General features: G+C 35.9%; 1 protein-coding gene across 2 annotated transcripts in view; it reads left to right on the forward strand.

Moving 5' to 3' along the window:
- The window catches only part of LOC127808435 (sister chromatid cohesion protein PDS5 homolog A), a 36,755-nt gene extending 22,205 nt beyond the window's left edge, over positions 1-14,550 (forward strand). The window contains exons 13-33 of one of the 2 annotated variants that reach the window (XM_052346972.1): positions 305-459; positions 542-668; positions 786-935; positions 1,031-1,090; positions 1,248-1,384; positions 1,506-1,623; positions 1,775-1,909; positions 2,066-2,235; positions 3,468-3,624; positions 3,812-3,958; positions 6,389-6,469; positions 6,581-7,228; positions 7,334-7,435; positions 8,829-8,908; positions 9,842-9,893; positions 10,471-10,557; positions 10,669-10,706; positions 10,963-11,025; positions 11,129-11,307; positions 13,480-13,904; positions 13,984-14,550. In XM_052346972.1, coding sequence (XP_052202932.1) covers positions 305-459; positions 542-668; positions 786-935; positions 1,031-1,090; positions 1,248-1,384; positions 1,506-1,623; positions 1,775-1,909; positions 2,066-2,235; positions 3,468-3,624; positions 3,812-3,958; positions 6,389-6,469; positions 6,581-7,228; positions 7,334-7,435; positions 8,829-8,908; positions 9,842-9,893; positions 10,471-10,557; positions 10,669-10,706; positions 10,963-11,025; positions 11,129-11,307; positions 13,480-13,904; positions 13,984-14,028 — 3,156 coding nt within the window. In that variant the 3' untranslated portion in view covers positions 14,029-14,550. Of the gene's footprint in view, positions 1-304; positions 460-541; positions 669-785; positions 936-1,030; positions 1,091-1,247; positions 1,385-1,505; positions 1,624-1,774; positions 1,910-2,035; positions 2,236-3,467; positions 3,625-3,811; positions 3,959-6,388; positions 6,470-6,580; positions 7,229-7,333; positions 7,436-8,828; positions 8,909-9,841; positions 9,894-10,470; positions 10,558-10,668; positions 10,707-10,962; positions 11,026-11,128; positions 11,308-13,479; positions 13,905-13,983 lie in introns of both variants that reach the window. The other variant, XM_052346970.1, reaches the window with a different exon arrangement.
- The last annotated feature ends 530 nt before the right edge of the window (positions 14,551-15,080 follow it).

The following is a 15,080-nucleotide window of genomic DNA, read 5'->3' on the forward strand; positions in this document are numbered from 1 at the left end:
TATTTATCTCGCGCATGATATACAGGGATTTTGTTAAACAACAAACCTGATCTTGTGCCTGCAGGCATGAATTTTGTTGTTGTTGTTTTGTGGATCCATGAATTGATTTTCAGGTCAGGTTAAAACTATTTTTTAGCACAATTGCAGGATTCTAGGATTTTCTATTGACGCAATGTGATTTTACTAAAGTTATAGCTCATGGAATAGAATGGAGAAAGAGGATCCATGTAGTCAAACCCCAAGTAGTTGGAAAAAAAGGCTTAGTTGTGTTGAGTTGAGCATATTTGCTTGTGATGAATTGCAGATTCTTGCAAGTTTCAGCCCTTTGCTGCTTAGTGGGATTGAAGAAGATTTGCTGCATCTTCTTAAAGATGACAACGAAATAATTAAAGAAGGTGTTCTGCACGTTTTAGCAAAGGCTGGGGGGACCATTCGAGAACAACTTGGAGTTTCATCAAGGTGGAACTATTGAAATTGTTGATTTGTATGATGCAATTACTTTGACTATATGCTTCTTAGTTGTATTATGTTTTACTTGCAGTTCATTGGACCTTATACTGGAAAGAATATGCTTAGAAGGGAGTCGAAGACAGGCCAAGTATGCCGTACATGCCTTAGCTGCAATAACAAAGGATGATGGGTTAATGTCACTCTCTGTTCTGTATAAGGTTAAAAAATTGATTTAACTTTCATTCTTTGACTGTATATATGTTCTGATAGCTTGATCTACTTTCAAAATCACATTTATAATTATGAATTGATCACATTTGTTGCACAATTTTTAGAGGCTTGTGGATATGTTGGAGGAAAAGACACATTTGCCTGCGGTACTACAATCTCTGGGGTGTATAGCACAGACTGCAATGTCAGTTTTTGAAACAAGAGAAAGTGAGATTGAGGGATTTATAAAAAGAAATATTCTGGAGTGCAGTAATGTATGTCTTCTAGTTGCTTGATTCCAACAATCTGTTATCTGTTCATGATTTATGATAATTAGTTACCTAAAGCATTTTTTTTTTTTTTGCTTCAGAAAGCAGAAGATCAAGAAAAGGAAAGTTGGGATGACAGAAGTGAACTTTGTTCACTGAAGGTCCTGTGGCAATTTTACACGTTTTTTATCCAACATGCTTCATTTTCATTATGATTTTTAACACTACTCTTCTAGCTTCTTATCCCGGGAGGGATGATGCTGTTAATTTATCATGCTTGTCTATTTACCAACTAACAGTGAATTTTAATCATTTCAGATCTTTGGGATTAAAACATTGGTCAAGAGTTACTTGCCTGTTAAAGATGCTAACCTTCGTCTTGGAATTGATGGCCTATTAGAGATCCTTAAAAACATTCTTTCGTTTGGAGAGGTCTCAAAGGACATTCAGTCTAGGTAATATTGATTTTTCTGGTCAAGAATTGATGCCTAAATGGATTTTTCTTAACGAGTTTAGTCTCCCTTGTTTATAAGAGAGTTGCAATATGATGTTTGGATTTCTTTTGCCTTGTTGCAGTTTTATTGATAAGGCTCATTTGAGGCTTGTGGCAGCAAAGGCTGTTCTTCGGCTATCAAAGCATTGGGATCACAGAATAGCAGTCGATCTCTTTTACCTAACCTTGAGAACATCAGAGGTGGAGTTTTTTGTTGAATAAGCTTATTTCACAAAAACCTTGATGTTGTTGTGATTCTATAGGTTTTTGTTCTTTATTTTATGATACATTTCTTCACCAAAAGTAGTTTTCTAAAGATAGTTTCTTATCCTTCAATACTTGGGGCATACAGATCAGTTTTCCTGAAGCGAAGAGGGAATTTCTGGACAAAGTTCACCAGTATGTAAAGGAACGTCTTTTGGATCCAAAATATGCTTGTGCCTTCTTGTTTAACATTAATGGATCCCATCTACCAGATTTTGAAGAGGTATATAATGGCATATTGAGTCTTCTATCTTTAATCTCCTCGATCTGATAATTTTTTTGGGTGCCTCCACTTGTTGTAAAAGCATAACATATATTGTATTTTTATTGTGTCCTATTTATTTTCCAGGCCAAACATAACTTACTAGACATTATTCAGACATGTAATCAGGGGAAGGCAAGACAACTTTCTCTGCAATCCGATGCAAACTCTTCAGTGGTTTATCCAGAGTACTTACTTCCATATTTGGTCCATGCTCTTGCTCATCATTCATCATGTCCAAATGTCGATGAGTCTAGAGATGTCAAGGCATTTGAGCCAATATACAGGTATATATGGTTCCACTGACTGGAAGTTGTGAGTGCTTGTGTACTAAAATCTATGATATATGTGGATCTGAGATTCTGAATAACCAGGGGTGTTGCTATTCTTTCTTTTGTTTTAAAATAATAGCATCTTAACGTGGAAGGCTTGAGGCATTTATCATTGTTGATTGTTTGGTTTCTTTGATATAGTGATTCTTTATGTTATTTCATGTCATCGGTACCGTTTGCAAAGATTCTGTTCGATTCATGGCTAATATGGTTCTCTTCAATTCAATGAACTTTTGTCATGGATATCATTGTTGCTGTGTGAAAGGAACTTGGTGCCAAATATGGTTTCTCTCCAAATTCTAGACTGCTTTCGCAGGGTTATCTTTTCTTTTCCTTTTTCCCTTCCTTTCTCTCTCTCTATTAAGTAATTTGTTATCAATTTGAAAGCTCATCTCATCTCATCCAATAAGAAGCGAAAAAGTGAAAATAAAAAAGAAGAAACCTTTTGATTTTTTCCACTCTTAACTCCGTTTTTGTCAATTAAGAATGCAGTTAGATTATTTGAGAAATTTTTGAGTTGTGGATTATTATAGTATTCTTCTTTAGGCTATTGTTCATCTTGAGGGCGAGCTTTGTAGCAACAATAAGGTTGTCCCTTGGTGATTGGGAGGTCACAAAATTCAAGTTGTGGAGAACAATCTCTTTGTAAAGCATGGGTAAGACTGCGTATTAGAGCAACCCTGCCCAACCCTGCACAAAGCATGGAGCCTCATGCACTAACACCTTTAGCTATTGTTCAGCTCTTCTCTTTGACCAAATATAGCTTTGTATCCTCTAGATCGCCAATATGTGTAATTTGACTAGGTCCTGGGATAAGACTGATTAGATTGCTATTTCTTTTAATAACCTGTCTGTGTATAATGTGTTGTCTTCAAGGTAGAATAATGGGATAATTTATGTACTTTCTGTACTCAAATTAGAAATGATTAGTGAATCACTTTTATTTACTGCTTACTTGCTTGAGGCTTTCCCTTTGGGATGTAGGATGATGTACTTATCAAAGCTAGAATTCTCTGATTAACATAGATGTTGGACCATCACAACTGTTTTGCAGCTCTCATTATGTAGTAGAGCAGTGAACATCATTGCTTGGTGTAATACTTCCTTCTGTATAGAGTTCATTAATTACATTGATGAAATTAGGAATCCTTATTCATGCTCTAATTTGAGTCATTTAATCTTTTCAGGCAATTGTACTTATTTCTTTCCATGCTTTTGCATGGAGATGAAGATGGAAGGTCAGAGGTCTGCATTAATAAGGATAAAGAAAGCATATGTGTGATACTTTCTATCTTCCAGTGTATTAAGTGTTCTGAGGATACTTTTGACCCAGACAAATCCAAGGTATGGGACAGAAATTCCTAAGTTTATTCTTTTTGTCCCAAGCTATTTTTGAATTTTGTCAATCATAATTAGTACCCCCACCTACAAAAAAAGAAAAGAAGAAAATGTGATTGCAAGGATAAAACTGTGTGTTTGTGAGAGAGAGAGAGAGAGAGGGAGCTTCTGATGTGGACAATAATGTGTGCAGAACTCGCATGCGATCTGCGACCTTGGCCTGTCAGTCATCAAACGGTTGTCTCAAAAAGAAGATGACCTTCAAGGTTCAAGTATATCAGTGCCCCTCCCTCCAATGCTTTACAAACAACGTGAGAAGAAAGAAGTGGATGACCCTATGGTATGTTACCTAAAATTCATTTTTATTTTTGACCGTAGGAAATGGATTTAATGATTTGGAAGAAGAGGATCTGGTGATTTCCGATACTGAATCAGTTGCATGCGATGAATTATGGTATTATCTTGCATATATGATGCTTTGTTGCTGTCTTATTGAGCTTTGGAAGTATGTGCTGAAACCTTGAGTACAGCAACAATAATTACAAGTGTTAATCCCACTGGTTGGGTCTTCTTAAACTGAATCAGTTGTACATGACGAATTATAATATTATCTTGTATATATGATGTCTTTTTGCTATCTTATTGAGCTTTGGAAGTATGTTGCTAAAACCTTAGTGCAGTTTTTCTATGGATTGCTTGTTTGGAAGAATCAAGGTTTTCTGTTACTTTTCCACTATTGTTAGAAAACTGGAGTGGCTTCTCATAGAATTATCAATAATCGCAAGCCTTAATTTCGCTAGATCGTCCTAAAACTTTTAGTATCAGTTTTTCTATGGATTGCTTGTTTGGAAGAATCAAGGTTTTCTGTTACTTTTCCATTATTGTTAGAAAACTGGAGTAGCTTCTCATAGAATTATCTTATCAAAATAAGGCGTGCAAAGCCTCCCAATGTGCAAGGGATCTAGTAACTTTATTGCTGAGACTGAACTTAGCTTTGTATTTGATCCCTTTCCCTCATGACCTTTCTTTGGTTGATAGAAACCAAGTATGTATATATGTGTGTGCGTTTAACTTTGGAATCAGCTGTGCATTGGTGGAGACAACAATCTACCATGAGTTGACTGTTGAGGTTGACTGATGCGAACAGTTGAGTAGAAAATCAACTATTAGATTGACTACTGGAAGTATGTGAATTAATCTGGGTAAGCTACCGACTTTAAGCTTAATTTGGGAGGATTAAATGAAGGGATACTCAACTTCATTTTGGATTTGTTTTGTTGGGTTTAGTGAGAGGATTCTAACGACAATAAATTTTGTTAAATTTGGTTGTGATTTGTGGGCAATCAAGGAGGTTATACTAATTAGGCTCTTAGAAGAGTATTAGATTGCCTAGGCTATTCTACATTATTCTGAAGGATTCAAGTGTCTTCTAGAAGCTTGTGGGAGAACCCTAAAATGTTCAAGTAGCCCTCCACTTGTCAAGAGAAGAGAGTGCCACCACAAGGGTGACATATGCAACCAAAGGATGAGGCGTGTAGGAACAACTTCAGCTTCTTGCCGCAGCTTATGGATGGGGGTTTGCCCCCATTGTTTCAGCCCAAACCAAAGAAGAGAGAAACTCTCCAAGGGAAGAGAAAGAGAAGCTCTCCAAGGATAGAATGAGAGGTTCTCATGTGGGAACGAGAGGAGGGAAAGAAGGAAAGCAAGTAGGGTTGGTGATGGTTCGGTTTGGTTTCGGTTTTTGCCAAAACCATAACCAAACCAAACTTAAATTACTAAAACCAAAACCAAACCATTACCCATTGGTTTTAAAAATTAAAAACCATAACCAAACCATTCGGTTTCAGTTTTAACTATGGTTTTTTTAGTTTGATCCATACCAACAAACAAAGACAAACTCTTGCAAATAGCATTCATAAAAATTTTTGATAACTCCACAACAAATAAAGACAAACTCTAATAAAGTTATCTTCTTCTTGCATAAAGTTACAAATTAACTTCAAACTTCAAACTTCTTAGATATAATTATTTGATTGATAAAAATAAAATAATTTAAGATTAGGTTTTATTTTTATTTGTTAATTACTTTATAAATTTTAAATATTTTATATATTTGTAATGCATTAGTTAAAATACTTGTAAAAAAATGCATTAGTCAATATATATGTTATGTGTATATATAATATATTAAATAAATAAATATATTATATATATGTATATTCGGTTCGGTTTGATTCGGTTACCCACACATTCGGTTCGGGTTTTGGTTTGGATTTAGTGAAAACCATAACCAAATCATACCCATTGAAATAGTGTTCGGTTTTTTTCCAAACCAAACCATTACTCAGTCAAACAGTTTTTAACTGCGTTGACCGGTTTAGTTTCGATTCGGTTCCCCACAGTTTCGGTTGCAATTGCCATCCTTAAAAGCAAGAGGGAAGGAAGAGGAGGAGGAGGGGTTGAGGAAGGTGGAGGTTCCTCTCAGAGGAAGGAAAGCTGAGCACGTGTGTGTTCCCTGTGTCTTTTCTGTCTGTTAAGATTTTGACAGTTATTTCTTACAGTTGATTCATTATGTATATTTTCATGATCTAATATGAAATTCCACTACCTCCAGATTAAGTGTGTTTTCTGGATACTTGTTCCGTGAGGTGGATGGACTGTTAGTTCTATTATAGTGTGATGATTTCAAATACATTGTGTGTTATTCATTATATTCAGAAGTGATATTGTTGCTTTTATTAAACTGTGGTGATACATTTTTTATTGACAGGTAACTGAAGGACGGACATGGTTGGCTGATGAGAATGTCTTAACACACTTTCAATCACTCAAATTAGAAGTTAATGGGGTGGTATTGTCTATAGCTTATGAGTGCTTTCACTTACTATGGAAATTACCATAATTGTTTTTGCATTTTACATGTTTATTAACTGTTTGTAATTTTGTGCTCATGCAACATCAGATTCATCCAGAAAAAGTTGATGATGAAGTTCTGAAAGACAGTGAGACTGATGGCAATGAGGTTCCTTTGGGGAAAATGATAAAACGCCTTAAAGCCAAGGGAACCAAAGCAAGAAAAGTGGCAAAGAATGAACCTTTGCCAAAAAAAGAAGATGATGTTGATATTCTGAAAATGGTGCGAGAAATCAATTTGGATAATTTAGGAATATCTAGTAAGTTTGAGTCGAGCAATGGACATGAATACAATTCAAAGAAAAAGAAAATTGGTCAGAGGGACCAGAAGATAAAAACAGGAGTTGCTAGTGAAGTGACAAACATTCCAGTTCCCAAACGCCAGAGATCATCTGGTCGGGGATTCTTTTCCCCAATGAATGCTTCAAAAGGTTCTAAGGGGATGTTAACTGAGAATTTGTCTCATGAAGAAAGCTCATCATTTGAATCCCATGAAAGTGATCAGGAATTTTATGTTGGTTCAGAAGATAGCATGCGGTTGCAAGAAAATATGAAGAAACCAGCTGAATCAGAATTGCCATTAACATCTTTACGGAAGAATTCAAACTCCTTGTCAAAACATAAACGGAAGGGTTCTGATAAGGATCATACAGATGAGGTGAATGAAGCTGGAGAAACTAATGAATATGATTTTGAGGTCATCTTCTGCACACATTAAGTTGCTTTGAAAGTTACAATTGTCTGCCGTTTTCCTAGTTTTTAATAGCATAGGCTCATGCTTCTTTCCTGTCCTTCCCTGCAGAAGCCTGATAAGCTTGTGGAGACTGATAGTACCAAAGTAATTAGTAATTCCAAGTCTCCTGCAAAGAAGCGGAAAAGAAGAAGTATTGCGGGGTTGGCAAAGGTAACTCTTCATTTTCTCCATGTCTTTAGTTGCAATTTAGAGTGCTTTTTTATTAATGTAGACTCCAGTGCATGTCACACTTTATTTTCAGTTTACTGTTTATGGGATGCTAGTAGCATCAGGTTTAATTACATCAATACAGCTACAGTAAGTTCTCATTTGTCATTGTACTCCATGTATTGCTTCACAGGTATTATTTGGTGAAATAGAATTTACATTTTGTTATTATTAAAATCTTGTAAATCGAAGTGTAGAAGAATGTTTTCTTCTTGAAAAAACATACAGGGAGCTCCTTAAACAAGGCATACCAGGATGGGATTCTGATGAGTGCCAGAGAATCTCTGAGAAAGCAATCTCCTGTTACTGATCTTGTAAAGGCTGTTTGTTATTTTTTGCACTGTCTTACCATTTCCTTGCATCTTCTACTCCAGTTTTTTTAGAGAGTGTATTTATATAATATTTTCTGTAAGTAAAAATTATATTAACAGAAAAAGGGGAAACCCACAACCAAAGACGGGGCATACCCTGCACCAAACAACCAAAAGAAAGCCACAAAACAAGCAAGGGCATTCCTTGCATCTAAAGGAAACAAACAACCAAAGCAGCATAATCAAATCGAAAAATACACTATGGAATGACTCATGATGGGTCTGTCATCACAGGGCCACCTGTGTCAGATCCTCGCGTAGCTCTTGCTTGAGCACTCCTCTTCTTCTGATCTCTCTTCCTCTGGGACTTTGATTTAACTGGAACATAATTAGATCCCAAACTGCCCGCCTTTTCAGACGAACCGTTATCTTCCTCAAAACAATCCCGCTTACCCCTATCATTAATCTCCATACCTGCCTCTGATATCGTACAGAACCGAGTGCCATAACCAGCTCTGCATCGCTAATTGAATGGGAACCAGAAGTAGATGGATGATCTGCCTTTCTATTCAAATGCTGGCAGGGAGCTTCCTTCACCTCTTTTAACCTTCTGCCTCTTATCATGAGACTTCTCCCAAACCCTGCTAACCTGCCCCTGCGTCGGCTGAGTAGGCTCCTTCACAAGCCTGAGCCACTTCCTTAACTGTCAGGATCCTGTAATGATATCTTGATTGATTCATGGATCCTGTAATGACTTGAAATGGGCCATTTTTTACTGCATAAACTCTGTAACAATGGTTACCTCGAAGATTACTGTAATTTTAGTTTATTTTTCAATTGCTAGTACTGGTTCACCCTTTTTGTTTTCCGAGTATGGATGTGGTTATTTTGTAGTTTACAATTTCAAGCCAGAAGTAGACAGCTTTACTTTAAATATAATGCATTCATTTTGCTCGTGGCTTTATTTATTTATTTATTTTTTTCCTTTTTTATTAAGAAAACGTGTGGCTTTATTTCTTTCTCAGTGTTCCACAAAGGAAGGTGGAAGTGAGACAATGGATCTGATTGATTGCAGAATAAAAGTCTGGTGGCCAATGGATAAGCAGTAAGTTTTTGTTGGTTTTGGAGATAGAAAATGTTAAACATGTTCTTCTCTTAATTTACTATGCATCCATCTTCTATATAAAAAATGTTAAAACATATTCTTCTCTTTATTTACTATGCATCCATCTTCTGTTAATACTTAGAAGTCTTGATAATTTTGAGTTTCTGGGAAAATGAGTTGGTGGTGTAAACTCTTATCCTATTACCGAAAAGGTCTATGCTTGAATCGTTTTTCAGTAAAATCAAATGTGATTAGGCATGAATCTTTCTTCTGTATAATTAGATGTTATTAGGGATGTATAATTTGTCTCACAAGTTGGTTTATCATGGCTTAGGTTCATTCTTCACGTAGATTTGCTAAAATTAAACTTCTGTTTCCTGATTTATTAGGCATCCTTTTCTGTTAAGCATTTGAGTCTTGATAATTCCCTCTTTCATCGAAAATGGGTTTAGATTTCGTGCCCCCAGTCAAAAAGTACTATTTTGGACATTTCTTCAGTAATATCTGTTTGTATTTGGCAATGTATTGATTTTGTTTGCCTTGTCTGCCAAGGGCCATAAGTAGACATCTGCTATTTTTGACATTTAATTCGATAGTCTAGCATGGCCATGCCAGCTGAGTTGGGCCATTTGGTCAATGTTGAAATGGTTCTCTTAGTGCAGCACATTCTGTGATATTTGTGGTTGAACTGAAGACTTAGCCTTTGGTTATGACTCAAATAAAACTACTCTTGGTTCTGTTGCCATTCTTGTTTCTCTCCTGTGCTTATAAATGATTCAATTACATTCAGTTTTCTCTTTATCTGAATTATGGCAATGCTTTATTGTATTGGAGTGGCATGCATTCCTTATATTTAGTTTCCACAAAAGTTTGTACAAGGGTGCTGCTGCAATCCTACTGTCTTAATGTTGTCTTCTTTGCCACTGTTAATAGGTTTTATGAAGGAGTGGTGAAGTCATATGATCCTCAGAAAAAGAAACATGTGGTGAGCTGCTGTTTTCTTTTCTTTATGCAATTTAATTCTTGTTTATTGGTACTTAAAATATATAGATATTTCTATGAAATTCATGTTGTGGATCTGTCTTGGTCACTCATCTAAACGTCCTATAATTCTTATCCTTTTTTTTAAAACCACTGGGCACTTTTTTAGGCACTTAGGGGTACCTGTGCTAATGGATAGATCTTGTGGGTCTCTTAGTTAAATAAATTAAAACCTCCTTATAATTTTGAAAACACAAGTCAAGAACAACCTGTAAAGTAGATATGATGTAGATTAATTATTTACTATTATAATTCCTTAGAATATATATTATGACCTTTTACTTACATTGATTTCCTATTACAAAGTAGAAGTTAGTTTTTTATGTATACTATATATAATTTATAATTTAACATATCCCTACTACGTGATATCCTGATCTTTTTGAAAATTATAGTGTCTTTGTCTGTATCTATTCTCTTTAGACAGACATTCATCATTTGGAGATGTCTTTATTAATCAAGTTATAATTGTTATCCATATGACATTTGACATAGTTGTCTCTATTACTTTTATTCTAAAGATACTCTATGACGATGGAGATGTGGAAGTGCTCCGTTTAGATAAAGAACGCTGGGAACTTGTTGAGCATGGTCGCAAGCCTTCAAAGGTTAAGCTTCTAATGTTTCCTACATAAGGCTTCGAATTTTAGTTTCCAGTAGAACAATATATTATGGTGTTAGTGTTATCTCTGACAATGTTGTTTTAACACCATTTGCAGCGGTCAAAACTGTCAAAGGGTCCACTTCATAAAGGATCGTAAGTAACTACTTTTAGTTTATATTTTAAAAGGAAAGTCACTGAACAAGGCCCCTGCCTCATCATTCAGTATTACTCCATTGTAGGGTCTTTTTTTTTTTTTCCTGGTTTGAGGCCTTGATCCCTAGGCTGCAATAGAGCAACAATAACTTTTGCTCCAAGTCTATCATTGCCAATAGTTTTTTGTGAGAAAAGATGCTTACTGTGTATGCCCTTGGCAGTATTGATGTATGGATTATCTTTATTTGTCTTGCAGATTATTGGAGCAGAAAAAGCAGTCTTTTAGTAGTTTACAGCAAAGCAAAATATCTGCTAAGATGTGAGCTGGATATTTCATTCCAACCTCCCACCCTTCCCATCCAACAGAAAGAAGGAAATAAAGTAATACTTTATTGACTTGTCTAAGCTGCAATTATTTACAGGTCTCCGCCATCTAAACTAAAAGGGAAAAGGACTCCAAGGCAGAATTTGAGGCACAGCCTGAAAAATGCATCACAGAGTGGACCTGTGCCTGGTTTGGTAGATGCTGTTAGCAGAGAGAGCCCTTTCATATCAGTTCCTGAACCTGCTGAAATATCTAAAGTTGATTATGTGAATTCAGGTCAGAGCATTTCATTGTTGATCTAATTATTTTTGGTAAATCAAAACTTGTCCTTATCTAACATTTGAATTAACCTTCAAGGCCTTGTGCCCTCAACAATTACAGTTTATAGTTGTCAGCATATATGCTCCCTGAAACATGCAAGGTCTGGATAGTCTTCATAATATTAATGTGTAATGGTCTATCCTTTCTAATAACTTCATATAATTTCTATTCAAATTTGTTGTAATGTTAAGACTAAGAACAGCTACAGGTTTAACTGTCATAACAATTATTATAAATACTTGCCGCATATTAAGGCTAGATGTTTTGGTCATCTTTGTTGCTTGGATGTAGTAACCTGTTTGATATGCTAATCATTTATGCTCGATTTGACTATGTTTCAAGGGCAAGAAACTATGACTAATTTCTTCTGTCCATCTAAGAGCTTTATTTGCTTTATTGATTTTGTAATATCAGTGGTTTATTGGATAGTGAATCACCTATATAATGTGGATTTCCCAACTCATGAGGAGGAGGGATTACCATAAAGCAACTCAACTGCAGGGAAAAAATTTGTTGTTACATGGTATGCTTACATGAGCTAAACAAGAAAAGAACAAAAAGAGAAAAAAGAAAAAATAACTGTTTAAAAGTTCTGGGAGTCGGTCTCTCAAAGAACATCAATGGGGTAAGACTGCCTACTTATTGCCTTATTGAAGTGACTCCTTGTAGAAGTTGATACCTTTTCCAATTGATGCAAGGGTTCTTTTGTGAAATGTTTGTCTAAGAACATATTTTGTTATGCAACTAAAAAAGGTTGGTTTGAGGTACCAAATAGTTCTACCTCAGTGTGCCATTTAATTGCCTTCATGATTCAGCTGGTAGACGGATCTACTGTAGCAAGACAACCCCAATTTGACCAAAATAAGTTGTAGACATTGGAGTTTTGTCATTTGAGTTCCTTTGAAGCATCTCATTTGCTCTAGAAGTGAGCAAAATTAAGCAAATAGGTTGTAAACATTGGAGCCTTGTGATTTGAGTCTGGTTTTCACAAATGTTAGTGGGTTTATTTTATGGCTTGTATAGGTTTTTTTTTTGTTAAAGTTGTTTTGAGTCTCCTTTTGCCTTTGTTGTCCTTGAATTTCCTTTTTTTTTTTTTGGTTCCCTTTTACTTACAAGTGGGGATATGTTACTTTCCACACATGCTAAGATTTCAAAGGCTTTTGGAGCTTTGTTGGAAATCTCATGGCTGTCTAACATTTGGGTGTGAATTGTAATGCAATTTTGCCTTGCATCTAGATTTGTTCATATTTCTCATAATTCTGAGAGCATTTGGAGCTTTTTGTTGAACTTTATTCATTTCTATAACTGGCCACCGTACCCATGGGAACTGCACTCTCTTGCATATAATCTTTGTCAGTCTTGTGTTCTTTTTAGTACTCTGCAGTTCATAAGCTTTGAAGTCTAGTGACCTAAACCAGGAGCTTGACTTATGGTCAAAACTTCATTTTGGAAGACTGACCATTTTGCCACCTAGTGGGAATTGTGATGGTTCTTGTTGTGTTGACTTTCTCTTCACGTGATTCAGGTATAGACCCAATTATCACAAATGAGCATGCTGTTAATTGGTTCTATCACATCCTGGAACAGCCCTGAAATTTTCTTTTCAATTCTTTTTTTGATAAATTATGCTTCCTATTATTTTCTTACATTAATTTTTCAAACCCAAAAGGATCTTTTGTCCCAACTTCTAAAGCATTTTCTTCTTTTATTTTTTTTTTCCAAACCATGAAGGATCTTTTGTCCTAACCTTTAACCCATCTGAGTTTTATGATGATCAACCAGGAGAATCTTCTTTTAGTGCTATATCCTACGGTAATTTGCTGTAAGAGTTTTCATGTTGTACTCCAGTTTTCTGCACAATGATTTGAACATAAAGAATCAAATGACACTAGAAAGAACCCTAAAATTTTATGGGCAAGTAGTAGTTCATGTTATGATTTGGAGTAGTCATTGCATTTGACTTCCTAGACTCCTACTGCACTTGGCTTCTGGCTCTATCCATTTTTACCAGTGGAATCCATTTTCCTATCTGTGCAACTGTAAAGCCACTTTGAATGGACTTATATATACTTGATAATTTATAATTCAATTTTGTGTGATAGTATTTCATTTATTTTTGGGTTGCAGGTGATTCAGAAGATGAACATATTGAAACAACAGAGAAGAGCGTAAAAGGTGGAGAGGAATCTGACGGGGATCAGAAGTTGGTTTCTGAATGTACACTAAATGGTGGCAACCAGAATGTCCTAAGTGATGTGGAAGAATCTGAGCAAGAAGAGGAGCCTTTTTCTCAAGGGAAAAGAAATAAGCCTTTGGTAGAGGCCCTCCATCATGCTCAGGGATTAAACGAAGGAGGAAGTTCCCATGTAGAAGGGAAACTATCAGATGGTTCAAGGGAAGGATCTGGAGGGGAGGCAGATAAGGCAGACTCTGAAGGGCATGAAGCAGAAGATTCCGAGAGTAATCCGATTGATCTTGTTGGTGGATCCGGCAAAAAGGCAGCAGCCTCTTCTGATTCTGGGGACGCAGAGATTTCTGACGATGAGCCTCTTGTAATACCTTTCTAGTACTGAATGTGGTAGCATTATTACTCCATTGTCTAGAATCTAATATTATCTTTGTCAAATGCAGAGCATGTGGAAGCAACGGGTGGGAAGACCATTTCAAAGAAAGTAGGCTGGCAGTGGCAGTGAGATGAAATAGAGGAGGTGCTATGAAATGGTTGATATGATTGCCTTTATGTCAAGGTGTAGTAGTAGTCCAGCTGAGCTGATAAGGGAAGATGGGCGCCATCTAATTGTGTTATGCTAATAAGGTACATTTGGCACTGTGGCGAGGCACATATTTAGGATATCAGTAGTGATGATAGATGATAGGTGATACAAGCTGTGCAGTCCGTCAGTCCTGTTACTGTATGTAACCCAGCAGCTTTGCCGGGAAAATGCTTAATTAGCAATAGTAATGTACACGACAAGTGCTCAAATTAGAGTCCGGCACTTTGGGTGATTGGAATTGTTGGACCTCTACCTCCTGTCCTGTCCTGTCCTGTCCTGTACAGTTATAGTTAACATACACTACTACTGTAGCTCAACTTCAGTCGTCGGGGGCTGTCTGTAGGTTAGCTTCTTTCTTTCTTTCAGGTGTAAGTAAATCCGTAACATATCAAAGCGATATAAATTGGCCTTTGCTTTCTTGGTCTACGGTTTAGTTTGATTGCATTTGGTGCAGAAGAATAGATTCAGAAGCCTGTGAACAAATAGAAAGAGCAGAAGGCCTCCATCTGCATGGAAAATTATTGTTGTGAGCTGAGTTTATTACAATTTCTCTCTCAATTTTGTTTGTTTGTTTTTAAAATTTTGGATGTTTTAGTGCGTTCTTTCGTCAGGTTAGAAAAGCTTACTTTAATTTGATCTAAGCAAATCTATCTTGAACTTGAACACTCCCTAGTTTGAACCTAATTATTTGATAATAGTTTTTGACATTACTGTAAAATTTCTGGTCATAAGAATCACCTCTAAAGATAAAAAGAGTTTTAACGTTTTAATGATTTGGGAAACTTTTAACAATAAAATTATTGTTGATAAAGATGTCAACTATGTTATTATGTAAGCTAATATAATACTATTTTGAATATAAAAACTAAACTGCTTGACATTATTAATTTTATTAAATTAAAAGGCAATGAACAACAACAGCTAAAAAATTCAAATGATAACAGATTGATGATT

Source organism: Diospyros lotus, chromosome 8, assembly GCF_014633365.1.
Source record: "Diospyros lotus cultivar Yz01 chromosome 8, ASM1463336v1, whole genome shotgun sequence".
Classification (NCBI taxonomy): domain Eukaryota; kingdom Viridiplantae; phylum Streptophyta; class Magnoliopsida; order Ericales; family Ebenaceae; genus Diospyros; species Diospyros lotus.